The sequence below is a fragment of the Neovison vison genome, chromosome 4, assembly GCF_020171115.1.
Source record: "Neovison vison isolate M4711 chromosome 4, ASM_NN_V1, whole genome shotgun sequence".
Taxonomy (NCBI): domain Eukaryota; kingdom Metazoa; phylum Chordata; class Mammalia; order Carnivora; family Mustelidae; genus Neogale; species Neogale vison.
In genome coordinates, this window is record NC_058094.1 from 38,815,975 (window position 1) to 38,839,761 (window position 23,787).

Genomic DNA, 23,787 nt, shown 5'->3' on the forward strand with positions numbered 1-23,787 from the left:
GTTCAAGCCCCATGTTGGGTGTAAAGATTATTTAAAAACAAAATCTTGGGGCGCCTGCGTGGCTCAGTTGGTTAGGCATCTGCCTTCGGTTCAGGTCATGATCCCAGGTTCCTGGGATCAAGCTCTACATCAGGCTCCTGGCTTGGCAGGAAGCCTGCTTCTCCCTCTCCACTCCCCCTGCTTGTTTTCCCCCTCTTGCTCTGCCTCCCTCTGTCAAATTAAAAAAAAACAAAAACCTTAAAAAAGAAAGTAATTAAAGTGTACAAATTTGATGTCATGTACATTTAACCACAATTTTTTAAAGGTTCTTATATTGATTATTCTGCTATATTGCTCTCCAGATCTTGGTATCAAAGAATCATGTATCAGTGGCTTTCAAAACTTGGTCAAGGCTTCCAATTATGGAATGAACAGGTCACGGGGCTAAAAGGCTCAGCACAGAATACAGTCAATGATACTGTAATAGTGTTGTGTGGTGACAGATGGCAGCTATGCTGTGGTGAGTGTGGCATAACAGAGAGAAACAGAATCACTGTTGTACACCTGTGACTCATTAAGAATAGGAGTGTCAACTACACTCAGATAAAAAAGTTTAAAAAAAAAAAAATCTGGCCAAGGTCATCCTGCCATTGAAAGATCCTCTGCCTAGAGGAGATTTCTAAATATTTCCTGGGAGAGAGAAAGCAATTTGTGAGCAACTGGGATAGGGGAGAGGGACAAGATTAATACTACCACCAGCTCTACAACAAACTGTCCTCTCAAAGAATTTGGAACAAACTTCCCAGCATCCCACTGAATCATAAGCATCCAGAACAGTATTTTGAACATAGCTCTAAGGGCACACAAATATTTGGTGTGGAGCAGTGACTTCTAAATGAATCAGTACTGAAGAAATCTCAAATGTGACTACCAAGACCCTGCAGGACCTGGTTCCTCCTTATTTCTCCCAAACTAACCTCCCCTTCACGTTATCTTCAATCCCACTCTCTTCGTCTTAATCACACCGAATTTATTTCCGTTATTCTGTCTTACCTGACTTCCTCTGCCTCCCCAACTCTCCCACTGTCTTACCCCTTAGGACTGAGCCCAGACATCACTTCCATTTTGTCGAAACAAACCAAAAAAGAAGCGCAGCCGGAAGCACACACCTGAAGGAGGCAGCGGTTTGTCATGGCTCGGTAGCAGGCTCTGTGGCTCTTCACCGTCGGCCTCTCCCCCAGACAGTAGCCCCACTTCTTGACCATGTGAAACCGCTTGGCATGCCAGATGTGAGTCTCCAACCATATGTTCTTCTTTTGTCTACGGTTGAATTCTAGCACCCGGTTTTTGTGGCATCTCCGAGCTTTATGGCATTTATTCTTTGAATGTTCTTTTTTCTGATGTACTGCTTTCTCGGCCTGCGGTTTCAAGGACAGAGGCAGATCCTACTTTGTAACACTCTCAAAACAAAGTTATGTGTGAGGAATTCAAACGACTAGCTTTAGATTAGGTAGACTCCATTAGTACGCTTAATTTTTTTTTAAAGATTTTATTTGAGAGAGACAGAGCACAAGGAGGGGTAGGAGCAGAGGAAGAGGGGGAAACAGACTCCCCGCTGAGCAGGGCACCCAACACGGGGCTCGATTCCAGGACCTGGAGATTATGACTTAAACCGAAGGCAGATGCTTAATCCACTGAGCCACCCAGGCACCCCAGTATGCTTATTTTTTTAACTTGGTTATCTCTCCAAAGAGCAGAAGGGGAGGCAACAGAATGAAGACCTCAGAGATAAGCAAACTTAGAGAGGAAGCCCAGTCCTATCACTAACTGGGCAAGCTTCGTGGACTATGAGGATTAGAATATTTATAAAAGGCTCCACACAATAACATAAGCTTACTGTGGCTATTCATATGAGAGAGCAAGACAACAGTCAGATGCTAGCTTTTTTGTTATTGGTTTTTTAACCTCTGAGATTAGAACGAAACTCAAAACATAGGATGAAATACATCAAGCGAGGAAAACCTATATATTTCACCTAGGTCCCGAGAGACAAATGGCAAACCTGATCACTAGGAAACAAACCTTATATTATGTCTAGAAAGCACAAAATCCCTGTTCACTTTTCACTCTTAATCTCCTTCATAGCTGAGCAAAACTTTTAGGCGGGGGGAAACAAGCCCCAAAACTCTTCCCCTTTAGTTTACGGGCCCCTAAGGATAAAGAGTTTATGTTGATGAACTCTAACCCCACCACCAGAATAATACCAGTTCAGAGAAGGTGCTCCATGGAGAACTTCTGAATCAACTAGCAGAGACATGGGTAGCCTAGACATCTGACAATGCCCAACTCAAGGATTTTGGTAAAGCCAAAAACAACTAGACTTGAATGACAATTAAACCCTAGTGTCAAGTTTTCGATGTTGAAAAAGTCAAAAGGCAAATACCAGGCACTAATGCTTTTTTCCTTAACCTTCCAACTTTGAGCTGGCCACACCCCCAAAATACAGAATTAAAATCGCTTATTTGGTAAGGTTAAGATTTTATTTTAAATCTGGCAAGGGACCATCAACTATTTAATGCCATTAAAAGAAAGCGCTTCCAACCTGAAACTAAAAAAAAAAAAGAAAGGGCTTCCAAATACTATGTGTAATATCCAAATGCCCGCTAATTAGATAGCAAGGAGTGGTGGGAGGAACCATGATTAAATCAAAATATGCAAAATGAGCATTTTGCTTTTTTCATTTTAATTCTATTAGGTTAACAGTTCTCAATTTCTTTTAGGAACTACTAACTGAAACATTTACACTAAGTGAAACTCCTACCTCTTTCTGGGCAATCTCCCGCAACCGCCTGGGAAGGCGCTTGACGTTGTGGCTCATGGCTCTCCGTCTCATGTGCCGGGGCAGGGTCTGGAAAACCAGCGAATTAGAAGACTTCTGGGTCACTGCTTTCAACATAGCACTGATTTCCGCAGCTCGGGCTTGAGCAAAAGTAGAAGCTGTCGACAAAACCAGCACCATCAATAAAGATTAAGTCTCAAATCCGTACTTCTGGTAGATCTCAGAAGGAAGCGAGAGCTAAAGTCTGTGGGCTTACAACTCACCCACCACCTGAACCCCCAATTAGATTAATACCAAGGGTGGTTATTTCTGTATTAAAGATTATTAAACTATTCTGTTTCAACTTCTTTTCTACCAGGATTCAGTGTTACTTTTCTAATCAGATAAAAAGTTTAAAGCAAGTTTACAAAGAATTTCTTAAAACAGAGGCCTACAGGCAATATAATCTCAGCCATTTTTAAGGACAACAATCCCATAAGAAAACAAAGAAAAAGCAAGATTTTAACAATGGTTGTGACTTCAAGGGCTTTTTATATATATATATATATTTTCTGCTTTTTCCAAATATGTACCCATAACTATTACTACTTTTCCTTCTAGAAAAACAGAAATTTTTTGGATGTAAACAGGAGGCACAGAGGTTAGAAGACACACCTAAGAATACAGGGTTGGGGGATCGCAGAAGCGAGAGGAGACACGGTCTAAAGGGCCTGGAGGTCTTATCCTAGGACTGTGTTAAATTTGGTTTCATCTTTGGAAAATGGCTGCTGAGACGCAGAGATGGCATTTTATATTTTAAAAACGGGTAGGGGAAGGGAAAAGAAGATTTTAAGGCAAAAAGGAAGAGTTCACAGATATGGACTTATAAGAAGACAAGTAAGAGGGAAAAGAGAGACTGAAGAGAGGAGAACAATCAGGTTCGGGGAAGCTACAGCCAAAGTCTAGGCCAGAGGCGAGAAGGAAGGAGGAGAGGGGAGATGGGGAGGCAGGGCCAAGACAGATACTGAAATCTGGCTTTATCAGAAACCGAGAGCTCATCGTATAATCAAACTTCACTTCTTCACAAACACCTACCAGTTATATACTTGGGAATTTCCTGAGACATGCCCTCGGGACCTGCTTTCCAACCTCCCTTCTTTTTAAACATGATTTTGGAGGAAGACTGCTCCTTCACATCAGGATCCATGGGGGAGTGGTGGGTCATTTTGGTTTGCCGCTGTCGTGAAGTTCCGGGGAAAGGCTCTGATTTATTTTCAAAAAGAAAACAGAAAGAAATAGGTCAGCCTTACCAGGGATCTGCATTACAGTAGAGAACATTCACTAAGTGGCAACACTAATCATGTTTTTAATCCTACAACCACCCTGTAAGGAGGTTATTACTATCTTCCCTTTAAAGAGGTGGCAATCTCAGAGAGTGAGATGATTGAATTACCTTGCCCAAGGTGACACTGCTAGCGGGCCTCACACTGGCTAATGTTGTCGGCATGACAAATTAACCTTGCATATAACTGATAAAAGGGACCGTTTCTCCAAACAGTACAAAATAGATTTTTAAATCTCAGCTCTCTTAAATGCTACAATTTATATAATTTTGCATATTTAGTCTTTTATCATAATTCTCTGGCACACTCAAGTTGGGAGCCCGTGCTAAATTAAAGAAAGAAATGAAAGCAAAGTCTCTATACAAATGTCTGGGCGATGAAACCACTGACTTTGAGATAACATTGAATCACTGTCTGTAAATGGAGGGAGAGCTCAATAGAGAATTTTATGGTGTTCCAGCTTACTTCCATTATAGTTTTAATTATTACGCCCTTGTACACCATGAAACGTCTTACAAAGTTTGTCGCTAGGAGGTTTAAATGAGATAGTATGTGTTAAGGCTTCTGACATGGCATAGTAGGCATCAACTATTGGATCCGAATCTCAATTTTTGAACATGTGTCTAAAACTCAGTTAATCAGACCCAATCCATGCTCTTCTTTGAAGTGTCCCCATAAAGTTCTTAGTCACCTGCTTGCTGTCTTTCCAAACTGGCATTTTCCACTGCTACCCAAAGAATAACTATTACCTTCATATCATAAGGTTCTAAAATCAGCCCATAAATTAAACGCATATAAAATAAACACACTGTGCCTCTTTTAGAAAATAAAATAGAGTGAATTTTTTTAAAGATTTTATTTAATTATTTGTCAGAGAGAGAGAGTACAAGCATAAGCAGGGGGAGAAGCAGAGGGAGAGGAAGAAGCAAGCTCCCCACTGAACAGGGAGCCCTATGCTGGGCTCCATCCCAGACCCTGGGATTATGACCTGAGCCGAAGATAGATGCTTAGACTGAGCCACCCAGGTGCCCCGAAAATAGTGTGCTTTAATAGTAATTGTGTTGAGGCAGAATTATAACCTACCCACTCTAATACAGCCAATTATATTCCCAGCAGTTATGTACTATAAAGTCACAAAGAACATTGAATTAGCAAATACTGAACCACTGTTCCTAGAGGAAATACATACACACACATATCACACTGACTGCAATCTCACACCATAAAAACAACTCATCCTGGTACATTCTGTTTCCTTTATTTACAAAGGAAAAAAGAGATTCAGAAGTGCTAAGTGATCTGCTGGAACTCAATCCCCAGTGGGAGACAGAGCTCCCTGGGCTCTGCTGCGAAACCCTGCTAGTGTCCCCCATCTGGTCATCTCTGTTAGAAAGCAGAAGCAAAAAAAAAAGAAAGCAGAAGCAAGAACAGAGTCAGGAATCTCAGCTAAGAACGTCCATGTGGAGTGACTCAAATTTCTCCCCTTCCTTCACAAGTCCACGAATGACCACCAAAGTACTGTAAGTATTAATTTGGGGGTTACAAATCAACTTATTTGCAAATACAAAATGTGCGAATAATGAGGGTCAACTGTATCTGTTTTTAATGCAGGTTATTCACTATTTTAAAAAACCTATCAAAAAGAACTGACAAAGGGCGCCTGGGTGGCTCAGTTGGTTAGGCGTCTGCCTTCAGCTCAGGTCACGATCTCAGAGTCCTGGGATCGAGCCCCAAGTCGGGCTCCCTGTCCAGTGGGGAGTCTGCTTCTCCCTCTCCCTTTGCCCCTCCCCCTGCTTATGCATATACTCAGGCTCACGTGCACTCTCTCTCTCTCTCTCTCAAGTAAATAAAATAAAAGTCTTAAAAAGAAAGCATTTTTATCCAAACAGAGTGGAGAAAGTACTGTGTATCTTACCTTGTTTTTGAGCTTGGTGGAAAGGTCTTCCACCTCCATTATGGTACTTTGTGCCCCTATCGGCCACAAAGCCAGAAGATAAAGTCACATTAGTGGGCTGGTTCCTCATTTTCTTAGCATGTTTTCTTTCTTTTGCATTAGACATTTCTGGAAAGAAAGTAATAAATTTAGTACAGGCACAGGGAACTTCCATACAAAAATAGAAATATATGTAGTAAACAAAAATTCATGTACAAAATCTGTTTCTTCACTATAATGAATCTTTACTTATAGGTGGGCTGATGAGATCAAAATGTTATCACGATACTGATCCACAGAAGATGCATCACCAGGGGCACCTCTAGGAGAGCCATGAATGGTATTAACACCAAAAAACCAATTCAACAGGAAAAAAATAAGTCTACTGATGGAAGAGACCATTATTAGTATATTCCAGAATGTATCGCCAGATAATTCAATCACATCCCAATGCTGACACTGCACAAAGTCTACTGAAAGAATGAAAAATGAGTTATGAGAGAAGATTCCTCTGCCAAGGCAAAAAACTCTTAGTTGAAACAAGAGCCACCTGAATCATGGATCTAGACTACTCGCTATTCTGATATGATGCCCTCTACAAACACATAAATTACTGATGTTTTCATTTCTGCCACTGAGACAAGGCCAGCTGTACCTGTAATTCATAATAGCCAAAAGATTTCAATTTAAAACAAGGATAAAGGACAAAATCCTCCAGTAGCCTCATGGATTTACTCAGTAGTTCTCAACTCTCAAACTCAACAGCCCTCTTTTTCTTTCTGTTTTCCGGTTTGTTTATTTATTTATTTGAGAGACAGAAAGAGCAGTGGGGAACAGAAGACGCAGAGAGGGACGCCTGGGTGGCTCAGTCAGTTAAGCCACTGCCTTCAGCTCAGGTCATGATCCCGGGGTCCAGGGATCGAGTCCTGCATCAGGCTCGGCAGGGAGCCTGCTTCTCTCTGCCTCTGCCTGCCACTCTGCCTGCTTGTGCATGCACTCTCGCTTTCTCTGACAAATAAATAAATAAACTCTTTAAAAAAAAAAAAAAAAAAGAACAGGGAGAGAGAGTCTTGGGCAGACTCCACACTAAGCATGGAGTCCGACATGGGGCTCAACTTCATGACCAAGATCATAACCTGAGCCGATATCAAGAGTCAAACCCTTTAACCAACTGAGCCACCCGGGCGCTCCTCCCTCTTCTTTCCTGAATGGCCTGAAACATCTGTTTTCTATTTTGAAATTAAATTCATTAATAACATAACCTACTAGTCATCTAACTTTTAACAATATATACCCTACAATATGTGGCCTAACTATAATGTAAAGGAGAACTAAAAAGTAATTTTAATAAAATAGCGTGTACCTTCTGCATGTAACTATGTCACCTCTACTGGGTGACCTTATGTAATAGGGAGATAGTCTGAACTCAGGGGTATAATCACAACAAAGGCCCCAGTACAGGCACTGCTGCAACCTGTAGAGCTGGAGAAGAGGCCTGGAAGCCCCCATGCCATAGTCATTAACTCTTTTCTTACTGACTATAGGGAATCTGAAGAGTCCGGCATGAAGGAAGGAAGCTCGGAGTAGCAGAGCCAAGCCGTTCTCAAAGCATTTCGATATTTTAACACTAGTCTTTACTGGTACCTATACATGGAATTACCACGAATGCAACAGCTACAAAGGCAAAGTAATATAGGTGGGTTGTACCAGAGCCTCAAAGAGAAGGCAGCAATGTCACTGTCGACATAGCTTTCCAAACTAGTGAACATCCCTTGCTAAAGCAGCAAAAGGAAGAGAGGTGGAAGTACAGCCTTGTTTAGATTTACTGCACTCCAAGAAAGTTCAGGGTCTATTAAAACCATGTAACCGATATTTTGTACTTTTATGTAAAACAGGTACTGGGCTACTTACTGTGGGACTTCCCTGCACATGCCAGCATGTCTAACATCCCTGGTCCCTGCCCGAGAAATGCCACCAGTGTTACCCCACTCGTTATGCCAACCAAAAACACCTGCAAAAACTAACAGACTGCCACATCAAGACATGCACCACTCCCACCGAATGCCACTGCATTAACTGCCACTCATTCACTTACCTCCTTCCCAATGCAGGGCTTCATTCAAAACTAAAAGTAACCAGTGTTGTGTAGTATTTAAGAACCCTTCCTTCGGAGTTAGAAAAATCTGGATCAAATATGTTCCTTAACACTTTCTAGTTACATAATCTTAGGAAAGTTACTTTCCCTCTTTGAGCCTCAGTCCTCTTCTCTATAAATGGGAATCATCACAACGTTGCTGTGAGAATAAGGTAATGTACATAACATACTGAGCATGGCACTTTGCAAAAACTAAGGGCTTCATTTACGGTAGCTATTACTCTCAAACAGAGGAGAGATAAAACTGAGCAGGCCCAGGGAGGCCAGACCGAAATTACAAAGATTATGTCATTTCACTTTCACCTAAATGAAAGACAAGTACATGTACACCCAAAACCATCTCTCAAATTTAAAAAAATATATAGGAAGCAAATGAAGTTCTGCAGAACCAATCAGCTAGTAAATGACATGGTCAGATCAGTCTGCATTAAGAACCATTCAGAATGATTTCACAAAACAATTTCATTCAGCTACTATTATCTGCTTGAATCAGAACTTACCCAGCAAGACAGAGCACACTGCCAGGGAAGTATGCTACTGATTCAATCTGGATTTGAATCTACTGAGCACTAAAACAGGCCAGGAGGAGGCTGGGACCCAGGGACTGGGGTAAGCTCTGATACCAGACTGAAAAACTAGCAGTGGTCCTCAAACTGTTCCAACAGTAGAAGAGAATGACTACAGATTATATCCTTATGAGGTCTAAAGATTTTGCTTAAAAATAGCTTCCAGAAGAAATTTTAACTCCTATCTGGACAATCAGGTGAGTTTTATATCTATTCCTAACATTCAGTTTGTGTGTTTCCACAGTTACTCCTTTAGCTTTAATGAGCACTAAGTATATGCCAGTATTTACAAATGTGTTACATGATAATTGGACATATCATGTTTTCTCACACCACTTACTATCACCTGGTTGATTTCTCCTAGATCTAAAAAGTTGGTGATTTGGACTGATATAAAATCTGCCTTAAGAATACAAGTATCTGGGGCACATGGGTGGCTCGGGGGTTAAAGCCTCTGCCTTTGGCTCCAGGTGATTCCAGGGTCCTGGGATCAAGTCCTACATCGGGCTCTCTGCTCAGTAGGGAGCCTGCTTCCTCCTCTCTCTCTCTGCTGCGGGCTTCTCTGCCTACTTGTGATCTCCGTCTGTCAAATAAATAAGTAAATAAAATCTTAAAAAGAAAAAAAAAAAAGAATACAGGTACCTTTGGGGTGCCGGGGTGGCTCAGTGGGTTGCCAGGATCTTGGGGTGCCAGGATCTCAGGGTCCCGGCATCAAACCCCACATCGGGTTCCCTGCTTACTTCCCTCTCTCTGTCTGCCTGCCTCTCTGCCTACTTGTGATCTCTCTCTCTGTCAAATAAATAAATAAAATCTTTGGAAAAAAAAAGAAAAGAAAAGAAAAGAATATGGGTATCTTGGGGCACTTGGGTGGCCCAGTTGGTTAAGTGTCTAATTCTTGGTTTCAGCTCAGGTCATGATCTCAGGATTGTGGGATCAAGCCCCCATCTCGCTCCATACTCAGTGTGGAGTCTGCTTGTCCCTCTCCCTCTGCTCCCTGCCCCCACTTACACACAAACACTCGCGCGCGCTCTCTCTCTCTCTCAAATAAATAAATAAATATCTTATTTTAAAAAAAGGAATACAGGGACACCTGTGTGGCTCAGTGGGTTAAGCCTCTGCCTTTGGCTCAGGTCACGATCTCAGGGTCTTGGGATTGAGCCCCACATCCGGCTCTCTGCTTAGCAGGGAGCCTGCTTCCCTCTCTCTCTGCCTGCCTCTCTGCCTACTTGTGATCTCTATCTCTCTCAAATAAATAAAATCTTAAGCACTGAGGTAGTGCCATCATCATGCAATGGAAAGAGCACAGGGTTTAAAAAAAAAAATACAGGTATCTCGTTTCACAAGAAATATTTTACACAAGTTAAATTATTTGTCATACCCCAAGAGAGCTTCTTATTTAAAAAATCATATGGTGAATTATTTTGTATTTAAAAGCACCTCCTAATTGTCCAGTTTAATCAAATTTAACAACCTTTTGGTATCTATCCTGTGATTATTAGTTTCAGGCTGTGTGTATACAAAAGTAGCATAAGGTTGTGGCTTCTTTCCTTACAGAATTTGGTTGTCTTAAACAGCTAACCTTTATGGAAAACTGTGTTAAGTGTTAAGCACTATTCTACATGTCTTACTCATTCAATTCTCAAGACTCCATAAGACAGAGTCTTATAAATGAAGAAACTGAAGCACAGAGAGGTAACATAACCTCACCCAGGCCAATAAGATTGTAAGTGTGCTGGGAGTCAAACCAGGCAGTCTCGCTCTAGTCACTACTTTTAAAACCCAAAACAATTAGGAAAAAAAGACTACAACATTAAAAGACCAAATTTTGCAGTGTGGTACAATAGGAAACTGAGTAAGAAGGAAAAATGTGGATCCACGGGAAAAGTCAATGAGAAAATAGGATTTTAGGGGGTTGGAATTTGGATAGGGAAGAAAGAGTATTCAGGAATCTTCTGTGTGATTTCTGGAGCGAGGGCTCTGAATGTCTTGAGTAGGATGAGACAGTAGGAGGGGTAACACTGAGCAGGCCAGGGAAACCATACTGGAAGTTCTATTTTATTCCATGCTTGAAGCCCCAAACCAATGAAAAAGCTCTGAAGGCTCTTGAGCAGGAAGTAAGAAAACCAAACCTTTGCAGTATGTAGGACAAAGGAGAAGGAATAACAAGGACTTTCTTAACATTACGTTTAGAAGCAGGGCAGGACAGGAATCTTAACCTGTCTTTTCCACTGTTGTCCCTCCAGCTCCAAGCAATGTGCCTTGCACAAAGCAGGGCCCAGTATGTATTTGTTGAATGTAAACCTGCACGCATAAATGGAGTGGAGCGTGCTTATGATGCTTTATTAACAGAATAAGAAATACCTGGCCAAGTACCACGCCTTCTGACACGGCATGACTATCTGCCAAGAGACCAGCCTATCTTCCTTTTTGAAATCAGACCCCAGTCACTCGGGATCGGTTCAGATCTAAGGAGAATGCGCAGAGCCCCTGCAAAGCTGGAGGAGCCCCCAGGAATGGGAACATGGGAGGGGCGGACGGTGGACGACGCCCAGATCTCAGCGCGGTCCCCTTAATGACTCAACTCATTCCTTCAGAGAGCCTGGCAGGACAGGGGCGCAAGCCCATTCCAAGGGCGGCGTCCGCCCGGCGGGACAATACGGAGAAATGACAAACGCAGGGGGCTTGAGCTCCGGGGCCGAAGGAGGCGCGGGGCGGCAAGGCGGGCCCAGGCGCAGGCTGCCAGTGGTCAGGGGGGGTCTGAGGGAAAACTGGGAGGAGAGCTGGGCCGGTGCGCGGGCCGTCGCACACTCCCCCCAAACTCGCGGACCCTGAGGCACACCAGCCCCGCACGACCTACCTGCCAGAAGCTCTGAGGGAGAAATCCAGGGCTCCCCAGGTCAGAATGACAAGGATCTGCGACAGTCCCGTCCGAGGAGACGTGTGCGGCGAGCAATCTGCATAGCGCATGCGCCAGTGCACCCGCGGCCTCCACGTGGCCGGGAACCTGGCTGAGACTACAACTCCCAGAATGCCGAGCGAACTTGCTCCGGGAGAAGAGTTACTGCGGGGACTGGCCACTGGGCTGGTTAGTCCTGGCGAGACGCTACTGGAGGCGGTGTACGGGTTTGTTCTCTTGGAGGGACGGACAGCAAGCTAAAAGGGTTAGCCATGGCGTCTCTGATAAGAAAGGTGATCAGCACTGCGAAAGCCCCAGGGGCCATTGGTCCTTACAGGTAACGAGACGTGTGGGAGCGCGGATGCACTCTGGGCATGTGGGGTCGGGGGTCCGGAGCGACGGCCACTCCGGGCCAGAGTTGGCGCGGGCCTCGGGCTTCATCCGGTCTAACCTAGCTCGAACTCGCTGAACCCGGGAAACAACTCAGGAAAGAGGCAGCGCACCTGGAGATCCGTAGAGCGGGAGCCTGTGCTCCCAGGGACTCTGTCCCGGACCTGGAGGGCCAGAGCGCTTCGCCGGCCATAAGCTGTCAGGTTTTGAATTTTTTTTTTTCCGGTAACCATTTTATCGAGATATAATTCACATACCCATAAAACTCATACCTTTAAAGGGTACGGTTCAGTGATTTTTAAAAATTCTACTGACAAAGTAGTGCAACCATCACTATATAATCTCTGAATATTTTAATCGCCTCCAAAAAAACAAACAAAAAAGCCCATATCCATTAGCAGTCACTCCCCAGTCTTTTCCCCTAACCCCTGGCAACCGCTAATCTATTTTCAGTTTCTGTGAATTTGCCTGTTCTGGACTTCTTGTGTAAATGACTACAACATGTGGGCTTTATGATTACAGCTTCCATTTTAGCATCATATTTGGTCTAACCCTCTCAAAAGGAGTAAATTCGGGTGCCTGGTTGGCTCAGTGGGTTAAGCCGCTGCCTTCGGCTCAGGTCATGATCTCAGGGTCCTGGGATCGAGTCCCCTATCGGGCTCTCTGCTCGGCAGGGAGCCTGCTTCCTCCTCTTTCTCTGTGCCTGCCTCTCTGCCTACTTGTGATCTCTGTCAAATAAATAAATAAAATCTTAAAAAAAAAAAAAAAAGAGTAAATTCCATGAGCAGATGCGGGTGTCCATCTGGAGAGAGCTGAATTCTTTTCACAGAAATGCTTAGCAAATACATGCCCATCTACCGAAGGCACTTTTTTTTTTTACGACCGATACTGAAATGCATTGGGATGTTTATGAATTCGTTGCCCATGCTCATTTCCCACTAATAAAGTCAAATACAAATCACACCAAAAGTCGTTTGCTAAGATTGCCTTGACATGCTCTAGCTAACTATATGTATACTGGCCAGAAACCCTACCTTGTGTACATGCATTTCCACTTGTCAGAAGTGCTGCAAATATAAAAAGGTTAATTTCTTTTTTTAAAAAATCCCTCTTTTTTTCCTTAAAACGTCTCAGCCTTAAAACAATTAGATCCTATCCTATGCCTTCTTGGAGACGTTTTTCCCTTAATGTAATTTTTGTTATTTTAAATTCTTCGCTAAAGTATACCGTGTAAACCTTTTCTCATTTTTCCTTTTTAAAATATAGTGTGTGTTCACTATTAAAAGAACCACAGATGGAAAACTTCTACAACTTAAACACTTCAGCTATGATAGGCATATATTGAGCACCTACTATAGGCCAGGCACTGCAGAAGCTACAAAAAAATGTGTAAGAATTAAAGCAGTGTGAAAGATACTCAGGCATGTGGGGAAAGAAAAAGAAACATTTTCATTTGGTGCATGCATCATGACAACTAACCTCCTTCTTCTCTGAGCCCCATCTTCCTTTTTGCAAAAAGATAACTCAACCTGAAAGTGAACTTGTCCAAGGTCAGATAGTTCATAAGTGGCAGAGCTTGATTTGAACAAGCCCCAGCTCCCTCTTCTGTACCACATTGCTGTGAGAAATGACACTTAGAGGTGCAGAACAATAATTATTATAGCAGGGTTAGAAACAAAATGCAATGGAAGTAAAGGGTTGGTGAGTGAGGGATGGGAAAAGAGAAGAAAGAAATTCATGGAACTTGGGCAGAGGAAGAAAAAGATCTAGGAGGGCTCCTGCAAGAGGTAGTCCTTGAGCTGGGTTTTGAAGGTTCTGTTTGCCATCTGTATAGTACTGTTGTAAATGATTTTTAAATTACTTTGTTAAGGAATTAAGCGGGAAGTCAGAGGGAAGGACATGAGGCATAGTCGTAGAAGACTACATGGCATAAAGATATTTTGGAGGAAATTTTAGTAATCCAACTACGACTTCTCTCTTTTTTTTTTTTTTTCCCATTTGCCAAATCTGTGTACCACCTGTATCATAATTTACTTAGCATTTTTATTTAAGCAGGCTCACTTTAACAAAGTTAAAAAGGAAATTTTACAGCAGTACTCTAAATAGAAGACAACCCAGTGGAAGGTAACAGAAAAAAAAAATAAGCTCAATTAAATAAAAAGCATAATTAAATCCTAGGAAGCTGCTGCAGTTGGCTCAGAACCCGAGGCCAGCTCTCTTTGTTAAAAGTGATATATTTCTTTTTTTTCTAAAATTGATCTCTTTTCTCCTTGATGTAATCAGAGGATTGATGTCATAATTGTTAACATTTACTGATGCTCTCTGAGCACAAGGCACTGTTCTAGGTGCTTTAATGCTTTATGTGCACAGTTATTGTGACAGTACTTATTTTTCAGATGAAGAAACTGATAGACACATGGTTAAATAAGTAGCCCAAGGTCAACCACCAAGATGGGCTGTGACAGAATTTGACCTTAGGCAGAGCTCTAGAGCTCAATCTTCATCAGTTAGTTTGTTGTCTCCTACCACGGGGGAACTCAAAGAGGATTAAAAAAAGAATCCTTTCCTTACTGTGATTCAGTTTGCGTGTGACCTATACTTTGGGAAACCCTGGTTCAGAGTTGGACTTTGACTCTGAATTGCTGTTTTGTCTCCTGCTAAAAATTAGCTTTTAGCAAAGTCTGGATTGTGATCCTTCCCAACTCTAACCTGGAGAGTAGAAACTTTATTTTGTAGGCACTGAAGAGCCTTCAAATGTTTTTGAAGAGGAAGTGACATGATCACTTTTCTTTTCGAGTACTCTGATAATTACTTGGGAAGGACATTAAGACTAGTTCAGGGGGTATTACAATAAAAGTAAAAAATCAGTAATCTTTTTCCTCCTCTGCCTGGTCCCTCTTCCTCCATTACCCACTGGTTTTACTTCAGAGCAAAAACAACCCTTACCAGAAACAAACACAAAGTGATTATAGAGCCTGGAGCATAGACCTTCCTCAAGTGTGTACTTTGTTCAGGAAAGCAAGCATAACAGCAATATTCCTGATTGACCTGACGTCAGCTAACTTTATAAAGCTGCAAGGGGAAAAAAAAGGAATCAAATGAATATACCAGTGTAATTAAAGACAAAACATTAACCAGCTTCACTATGGGGGGACTTCCTAGGACGTTGTCCTCTTGTGCTTTTTTCTACCCAGAGATCATACAAGGCCACTAAAAATGGTGCTAATATTCAATATTTTATCTTGAAGAAAACCACACTCCAACTAACTAGCATATCCTCATAAAGTTAATTGGACATATTTGAAGAACAATTTGGAAACCAATTTTTGTGCATGAAGTTGGTAGTGAGCACGGTTTGAAAATTCTGGTCTTCAGGAAGAATTCAAATGTGTTGAACCTCCGGTCCCTGGCCTTGTGACAGACAGGGTGTTGTCACCAATTAGCTAATCAGCTCAGCACATTTCACTTTTCAAATCAGGACGGAACCTTGAGAGATTTCAACATCACATTGCCTGGCTTTCCATTTTGCCAACACACCACCCAAATAGTCGTGAAATTTGGAAATGATAGTCCAGGTGGCATAGATTATAGTATGAGAATTATTACTAAGATGCTTTCGAAAGTGTTATTACCCTTTGACCTGGAAATGGAACAGTAGACTTTTAAATGTTTTAGAGTCTAATGACTTGTCTATGGATAGTAGGATGCTATGATCAGAGGGTCAGCTATTTAATTACCTTTGTGAACGATCTCTTTACTAATCTGTAAGAGATTAACTCACATAGGTCAAATAGTCTTAGACGTCTATTAATTTTCTAAGAATAAATGAACTCCTTTTTACTATCACAAATTTTTTGACCAATGGTAATGTATATGGGCTTAATCTATGTTTCATATATGGGGAGAGCTAAAGTTACTTTTGCAAAGGGTCTAGGGTAGCCTCGTTCTACACAGGACAGTTAATAAGAAACCTTGTTAGCTGATGATACTTTTCAACCTGAGGAAAGCTTACACATTAACAGATTCAGTAGTTATCTGTTTCTGGGCCAGGGTGAAAGCCAGATAGTTGAGAAGAATTTCTAGACTTTCTAAATCTTGTTACCAAATTTAAATCTACCCTCTTCCATGCTTCAAAGCCCACACAGTAAGCCAGTAGGTCCTGCTAAAAAGATTCTTTACTGACAGTCAAAGTCATTTAAGCTAGTAAGTCATTAGCAAAACATCAACAAGAAGGTATTGTGTGCCCATTATGTGCAAGGAGTCACCTGGGCCCTGTGCAGCTGGAGAAAGTGGGACACAGCTCTCGTAGTCCGGGAGTTTACAGTCTGGCATACCCCAGAGATAAGACTGAGCGATGCTGTGAGGCAGGATCCTGCACGTGGTATAGGAAAAGCTCCTCTGAGGTTTAGATGAAAAAAAGGCTTAGTTACCTGCCCAGGGAAAATGTATGTGTGATGGTTTTCAGTGTAGTTTTGTTTACAATAGCAAAATACTGGAATCAAAAGTAACTAGTTAAAGTATGTCCATATGGTGAAATACTACTCAACGGTTAAAAGAGTAAGGATGTATTCTATATACAGTTATGGGAAGATCGTGATATACTGTTGAGCAAAAAAAGCAAAATGTAGAGAACAGTTTAATACACTTCATGTTGTATTTTAAAAAGAGCTTAGTATACTACATATGCAAACAGGAAGAAGATAAATATATTCATTTTTATTTGCATATAAATGAAGAAACTTTGGAAGACTCTGTCAAGAAGGGCACTGGTTATCTGTAGGGACTGGAAATGAAGCAGGAAGAAGATAAGGAAAGAAGGGAGGAGATTTTTCACTGAGATTCTTTGAATAGTTTCTAGATTTTTTAACCATGTGAATGTTATCTTCTTCAAAAAATTTAAAAAATTTAGAGGGGCCCCTGGCTGGCTCAGTTGATAAACTCTTGATCTCAGAGTTACAGGTGCAAGCCCCACATCGGGCACAGAGCTTACATACATCCAAACATACATAAATGCCATTGTTTAAATTATAAAGAAAAAAAAATATGCTCAGGAAAATCAGGGGAAACATCATGAAATAAAAGAAAGCTTGGAGCATATTGGAAAACACCATAGGGAACTAGAAGATTAGAAATGAGGATGTAATATAAGAAATATAAAATTAGAAATGAGGAGATGCTGTTTCTAGATAAGCATGGAAATGGTACAACATATTTTACTTCTGAATTTAAACTGCTACTAAGGTTTCTTTATCAAATTTTAGAAATGGTGGTACTTACTACCACTGAATTGTGTACCTAAAAATCGTTAAAGTGGTAAATACCTTTTACCACAGCTAAAAAGAGAGAGGATTTCTTTATCCAAAAAGTTTTAAAAAAAATTGAAGTTGATGTGTTTGGTTCTTTTTCAGGTCTCAGTGTGGCTTATTCTGTTTCTTGTTATTTCATCCTAATTCTGAAATCTAGTGTCCTCATTACACAAGTCATTTCCAAAAGCAAGCACTTGGCAGAAATGAAGTGTGTACCCTTGCAGATGAATCTTGTTGAGAATAATTACTTATTTTCTTAAGGTGCTCTTGGCATTGTGTTTTTGTTGTTGTTTCACAGTTCTACTGAAGTATGTTACATTAAAATTCACCTTTTTTAAAAAAATTCTCTCATTTTTAAGTGTAGAGTTCCATGAGTTTTTATAGGTGTCTGGACTCATGTACCTGCCACCACAGGCAAATTTCAGCACATTTCCATCACCCCCAAAAAATTCTCTCATACCATACATTTGTGGCCAATCCCCACTGGTTTAGGAAGCCACTAATCTACTTTCTGCTGCTGTTCTGTCTTTTCTGGAATTTCATGGAAGTGGAATAAAATACTATATAGCCATTGGTTGGATATCTCTGGATTTTTAAAAATTTTTTGTTTTTCTTTTTTGCTTTTGTGAATAGTGCTGTTCTGAACATTCCATAGAAGGTCTTTGGACATATATTTTCATTTATTTTGGGTAGTTGCCTAGGAAAGAAATTGCTGGGTTGCAGGTTAAGTATATGTTTAAGTTTTTAAGAAATTTGCCAAACTGTTTTCCAAAGTGTGTACTGTTTTGCATTCTCACCAGCAATGTATAGGGTTCTGGTTGCTTCCCATCTTCACCAGTACTTACTACTACCAGTGACCTCTACTTGTGGATAGTGGTATCTATTATGGTTTTGTACTACATTTTTCAAGTGAGTAAAAATGTTGAACTCCCTAGCTCTTCATGTGTCTTCTTTTATGAAATATCTTTTCAAATCACTTGCCTATTTTTTTACTGGGTTATCTTCTCTTACTGTATTATAGGAGTTCTTTATATATTCTGGATACAAGTTCTTTGTTGGATATATGTTTTGCAAATCTTTTCTCCCAATCTGTGACTTCTATTTTCACTTTCTTAAAGATCTCTTTCAAAAAGCAAGTCTTTTTAATTTTAATGAAGTCCAATTATTAATTATTTTATTTGACATTTTGTGCTTTATGTGTCTTAGCAAAGAAATCTTTGAGCATTGAATTTCATATTTTGTATCTTATACATACACCCAGTCTCTCTTTATTGCAGTCAAGCCGTGTTAGTCGACAGGACCATTTACATTTCAGGACAGCTGGGCATGGACCCTGCAAGTGGACAGCTCGTGCCAGGAGGGGTGGCAGAAGAAGCCAAACAAGTAAGTCATTTTTCACATTTGAAATTCTCTTTTTTACCACTTTTTCATGTTAAGCATCCATTTGGCTAACATTTTTTATAGAGATTATCAGGTAAATGCCTTCAGAGTTACTTACTGATTGATTAAAGACAGTTCTTTGTCAGTAGAAAGTTCAAAATTTGAGGAATCATTTAATAAGCAAAACTCTACCGTCTAAGGTGACTTCAAACCTGAATTATTGGGTATTCACTAAACTGTGGTTATCCTTTTACAGTATATACATATTATTGAATCATATTATATACCTAAAACTGATACAATATTTTGTGTCCATTATCTCAGTAAAATTACTTAACTCTCAAAGTATTGAAATCAGATAGTATCTTGTCACTTCTACATGGATTGGGATTTTTTTTTTCCAGATTTTATTTATGGGATGCCTGGGTGGCTCAATCAGGTAAGCATCTACCTTCATCTGAGGTCATGATCCCAGGGTCCTGAAATTGAGCCCCGTGTTAGGCTCACTGCTCAGTGGGGAGTCTGCCTCTGCCTCTCCCCCTGCTAATGGTGTCTCTCTCAGATAAAAAAATAAAATCTTTAAAAATAAATAAATTTATTTGTCAGAGAGAGAAAGAGACAGCACAAGCAGGGGGAATGGCAGGCAGAGGGAAAAACAGGCTCCTCGCCAAGCAAGGAGCCCAGTGCAGAACTCAAATCCCAGGACCCGGGAATCATGACCTAAGCTGAAGGCAGACGCTTAGCAGACTGAGCTACCCAGGCGTCCCTGGATTGGGAAATTTCTTATCAGGGCCACTGACCTATAAGAAAAACACCGCAAAAGTAAAAGTCAACATTTGTTAGTAAGAACTATCAAAGATGATGTGTAATGTGTTTTTCTAAATAAGAGTGGGGAGTACAATTCTAATCCAATAAATAGAATTAATTTATAATTTTATGCATTCACTGAGTCATTGGTATTATCCAAAGACACAAAACAAACCAAATGTCTGTCCGTAAGAACTAGTGAAATAAATCATGCTGGAGCCATACATTGAATTAATGCAGAAAAGTCCCCCAAGGTAAATTGATACGTGATAAAATAAAACCAAGATGCGAAACAGTTTGCACAGTGTGCTACCATCTGCATGTGTGTGCACATTCCTGTTCATGCTGGTATAAGCACTGACTGTCTCCACAATGATATACAAGAAACCAGAAGCAGTGGTTCCCTCTGAAAGAAACTGGGAAAAGGGCAGTCGGGGTGAGAAACATCCTTTCAATGGATATGCTTTTTAATAGCTTTTTAATTCTTTGCCATATCTGTATGTTACTTATTTAGAAGATGGATTTTAAAAATATATATATCAAATATTATAATGTGACCAGTAAAGTGGAGGGGAGCAATGAATTGAAAAAAATAATACATTAAGGAAAGAGTGAAAAATGTTTTTCCAAAGTCCAGAGTGTCGAACATATACTTAGTTTACTGATTTTTTTTTTGAGAAAAAGACAGAAGTACTCTTTAAAGTGAATTTTTGCTTTAAAAGAAAATATGTTTTAATGAATCTTAGAACACTGAAAAGATAAAATAAATTAAAAATAAATAAATAAAAGAAAGTATGTTTTAATGCCCCCAGCTCATACTTATCCTCCAAGTGGTGATTAGGAACTCTAGGAGCTTTCTCTGTTTCAGCTGAGTGAACATCGGCTGAGAACTTCACACACTAGAACACTGAAGAAGAATCCTCAGTCATGTCTTTTTACTCACAAAAAGAGACAAAGTCTCACTGTATGTCAGAAAGATCCATTTCTGTTAAACAAAAGCCAAGAAGCAATTCGATTGTGTAAAGGTGGGCCTAGAAAGAATAGAATTTCCTAGAACGGGAGAGTTTTTCTGCAGTGTAAGCAATTCTAGGGGTTATTAGCAAAAATTGATTAATTGCATTGAATTGAAGCTTTGCTATATAACATTAGTGCCTTTGGCCTTTCTCGCCTTGCTTCCTAGGCTCTTAAAAACATGGGCGAAATTCTGAAAGCTGCAGGCTGTGACTTCTCTAATGGTGAGTGACTTGATCCTCCTTCAGATTACTGTTTGATGTTTCTGCGGGCTTTTTGAAGAGCACAGAGCACTCAGTAATACATCATGCCACATCTTCCTTGCTTTTGAAAGTTGTTTTAATTTCAGGCCCATTTTAATCAAGACCGTCAGAACTGTATGTTTCTCTCAGTAATGTTTTGGGTGAGACTGAAAAGCTCAACCTGCTAACAATGTCTCTCTTTTCTAGTGGTAAAAACAACTGTTTTGCTGGCGGACATGAATGACTTCAGCACTGTCAATGACGTCTACAAACAGTGTAAGGAATCTGGCATTACTGCTGTATTCCATTTTAACAAGACATGAATCTTTTCACCTTACTGAGTGTCTGTTAGGTATCAAGAGTGATACGAGATGCTAAAGAAATGGTCATAGATTCTGTCCCAAAAGAACAGTCAGATTGAGAACATGCAGTGAGACCCCACGAAAAAGATCTAAGACATTTCTGTGGCACTCCCTAGGAGAATATACTACAACCCTACGAATTCATTTTCCCCAAGCTTAATATTGTTACACGCTTCTCAGGTTTTTTAAGCCCTCCTGATGATTTTTTTTAGCACGGAGATTATATTTTTTACTGCTGTGATAAGGCCTCACCACCACCTCTGTTCCCAGAATCATTAGCTGGTTCATTAACATTTTTTATGCTTTGGTTTCCTCACATGCAAAATAGGGATAAAGCTTTAAAGAGTTGTTGGGATGCTTAAATAAGAGTTCATACAGCAGTAAGTATGGCTTTAAACATAAGATCCTGTTCATATCAAACAAGATCAAAGTCTCAAAGGATGTACTTTCATTTTTTTCCAGAAAGTATTCGAGTATCATAAAGTATTCAATATGAGTATTTTGAATATTATTATATATTATATATATAATATATATATTATATATATAATATATAATATAATATTATGAATATTATTATGAATATCATAAAAAGTATTCAATATCATAGGAATTTAGGGCAAAATATTTTATCAAACAGATATGAAAGTGAGCTTTTCTTAGTGTTGCTTATACCTAAGAATGGACAGATCTATGAAGCACTTACCAGTCTTAATTGTGTAGTCACAATACAGGGTCTGAAAACTAAAATGAAATTCTTTCACATTTAGATTTCAAGGATAGTTTTCCTGCAAGAGCTGCTTACCAGGTTGCAGCTTTGCCCAAAGTAAGTACATCTTAAACTGACTAATGTACATGGTTATAAATTTCTATGTTGTTTTCTGAGTATAACAAACTAAGCACTTTGGCAGGAAATTTTTTAAAGAAAAAAAAGGAATAATCTCTGATTTCCAGGATCTTAAAGACTAAAAGGAAATACCCAGTATTATATGTAGGGGGGGTATTAAGAAACTTGAGAAATTTTTAAAATTTGTCTTAAAAATTAAGAAAATGAGAACTCAGGGTCACACATGAACATGAAAACAACAGAATCAGAGGGACTTGAATTTTAAGAAAAAGTAAAATAGCAGCTGTATTGTTTTCACATACTTAAGAGACTATACCCTGAGCCAGGGTAGTGAGCTCTGCAATTAAAAATTTCCCTTGAGGGGTGCCTGAGTGGCTCAGTGGGTTAAAGCTTCTGCCTTCAGCTTAGGTCATGATCTCAAGGTCCTGGGATCAAGCCCTGCATCGGGCTCTCTGCTTAACAGGGAGCCTGTATCTCCCTCTCTCTCTGCCTGCCTCTCTGCCTACGTGTGATCTCGCTCTCTCTGTCAAATAAATAAATAAAATCTTTTTTTTTTTAATTCACTTGCATAACGAAACATCCAGACTTCCATTCAAAAAATAATCTCAAAACCCATGTCCCACATATTCTCTCACCATTGTTACCGTGATATTCGAATGTGATGAGAAGCCCCTAGCAGCACAATATACCTACCTACAAAAAAAGCAGCCTACTGACTTCCCTGTAAAGAAAATTTGTCTCCTGTTGAGTGGTATGTTTTTGTTTTAATCGGTTGTTACTTGGAGTGGTCAGTATTCTCAAACTAAGGTATTGGGTATAGTAGAAGGAGCTCTGAATTTGGAATCTCAAGACATGGGTTTGAACCTCTGCCATTTAGCATGGTATCCTGGGACAGGTTAAAACCCCCTCTCCAAGCTTCCACGTATTGTTCTCTGGATGGAAGGGAGAACACTGTCTAACGGAGCTGCCTAGAGCGTCCTGTGAGCTAAGGCGCACGAGCACATCTGGCATGGGAGCCTGGCCTGTCCGGGCTTCTCCGTGAATGCTTCCCTATCCTTCCCTTCTTTGGAAAATGTAACATTCATAATGCTGTATCACTATCAGTTGTATATGTTTTTAGTAGGTATTCTAGAGCTCTCTTCATTACCTACCCTTTGCTTGATGATTTTCCTTGCAGGGAGGCCGTGTGGAGATTGAGGCAGTGGCTGTCCAAGGACCTCTGACAACAGCATCGCTCTAAGTGGGTCCAGCGTTATTTAGTCTGGAATTTTAACAATGTTTTCAGATTAACGTCTTAATTTTTACAGTTGACGTTGGAAAGCATATGACTGACTTAAAACATTTGAGGCCATTATGGAAATACCATATAATAAGGGGAATTAAGCCTGAACTGGGGATCAGATGACAACTCCAGTTACTGGTGTCATAAATCACACACGCACACATGTGCCTGGATGTGGGGAAAGAGACGTTCATTACATCTTTACACAAATAAATGAAAGGAAAGGGAAATAAATCATAGGAAAGAGGGGTTACTGTTTTTGATAATTAAGAGCACACGCAATTCAGTTAAATCCTGTTAATTGAATGATGTGAAATTCTTAGTTCTCACATGAGCTATATAATTCTGCTTTACTTGAGTAAAATTAAAGTACTAAAATTTGAATGGTAGAAGTGAAGGAGAATAAAGTGGACCACAATTTTAATAGATAATATTTTTCTAATGGAAATAAAACAGACATGCAGATTTTT

The 23,787-nt window shown here is 40.3% G+C and overlaps 2 protein-coding genes across 4 annotated transcripts in view; one reads left to right on the forward strand and one right to left on the reverse strand.

Annotated features, from left to right (window-relative positions):
- POP1 (POP1 homolog, ribonuclease P/MRP subunit) overlaps window positions 1-11,740 on the reverse strand; it is a 38,244-nt gene extending 26,504 nt beyond the window's left edge. For 2 of the 3 annotated variants that reach the window (XM_044245228.1, XM_044245227.1), the window contains exons 1-5: window positions 11,652-11,740; window positions 6,056-6,202; window positions 3,893-4,060; window positions 2,801-2,976; window positions 1,149-1,397 (exon numbers count right to left, since the gene is read on the reverse strand). In XM_044245228.1, coding sequence (XP_044101163.1) covers window positions 1,149-1,397; window positions 2,801-2,976; window positions 3,893-4,060; window positions 6,056-6,200 — 738 coding nt within the window. In that variant the 5' untranslated portion in view covers window positions 6,201-6,202; window positions 11,652-11,740. Of the gene's footprint in view, window positions 1-1,148; window positions 1,398-2,800; window positions 2,977-3,892; window positions 4,061-6,055; window positions 6,203-11,651 lie in introns of those variants that run through there. The other variant, XM_044245229.1, reaches the window with a different exon arrangement.
- A 104-nt stretch (window positions 11,741-11,844) lies between these two features.
- Window positions 11,845-23,787, forward strand: RIDA (reactive intermediate imine deaminase A homolog). Its single transcript, XM_044245230.1, has 6 exons — window positions 11,845-12,027; window positions 18,664-18,769; window positions 20,754-20,808; window positions 21,034-21,102; window positions 21,959-22,014; window positions 23,213-23,787. Exons 1-6 carry the CDS (start codon window positions 11,963-11,965, stop codon window positions 23,273-23,275), a joined length of 414 nt encoding a protein of 137 aa, XP_044101165.1. The 5' UTR covers window positions 11,845-11,962; the 3' UTR covers window positions 23,276-23,787.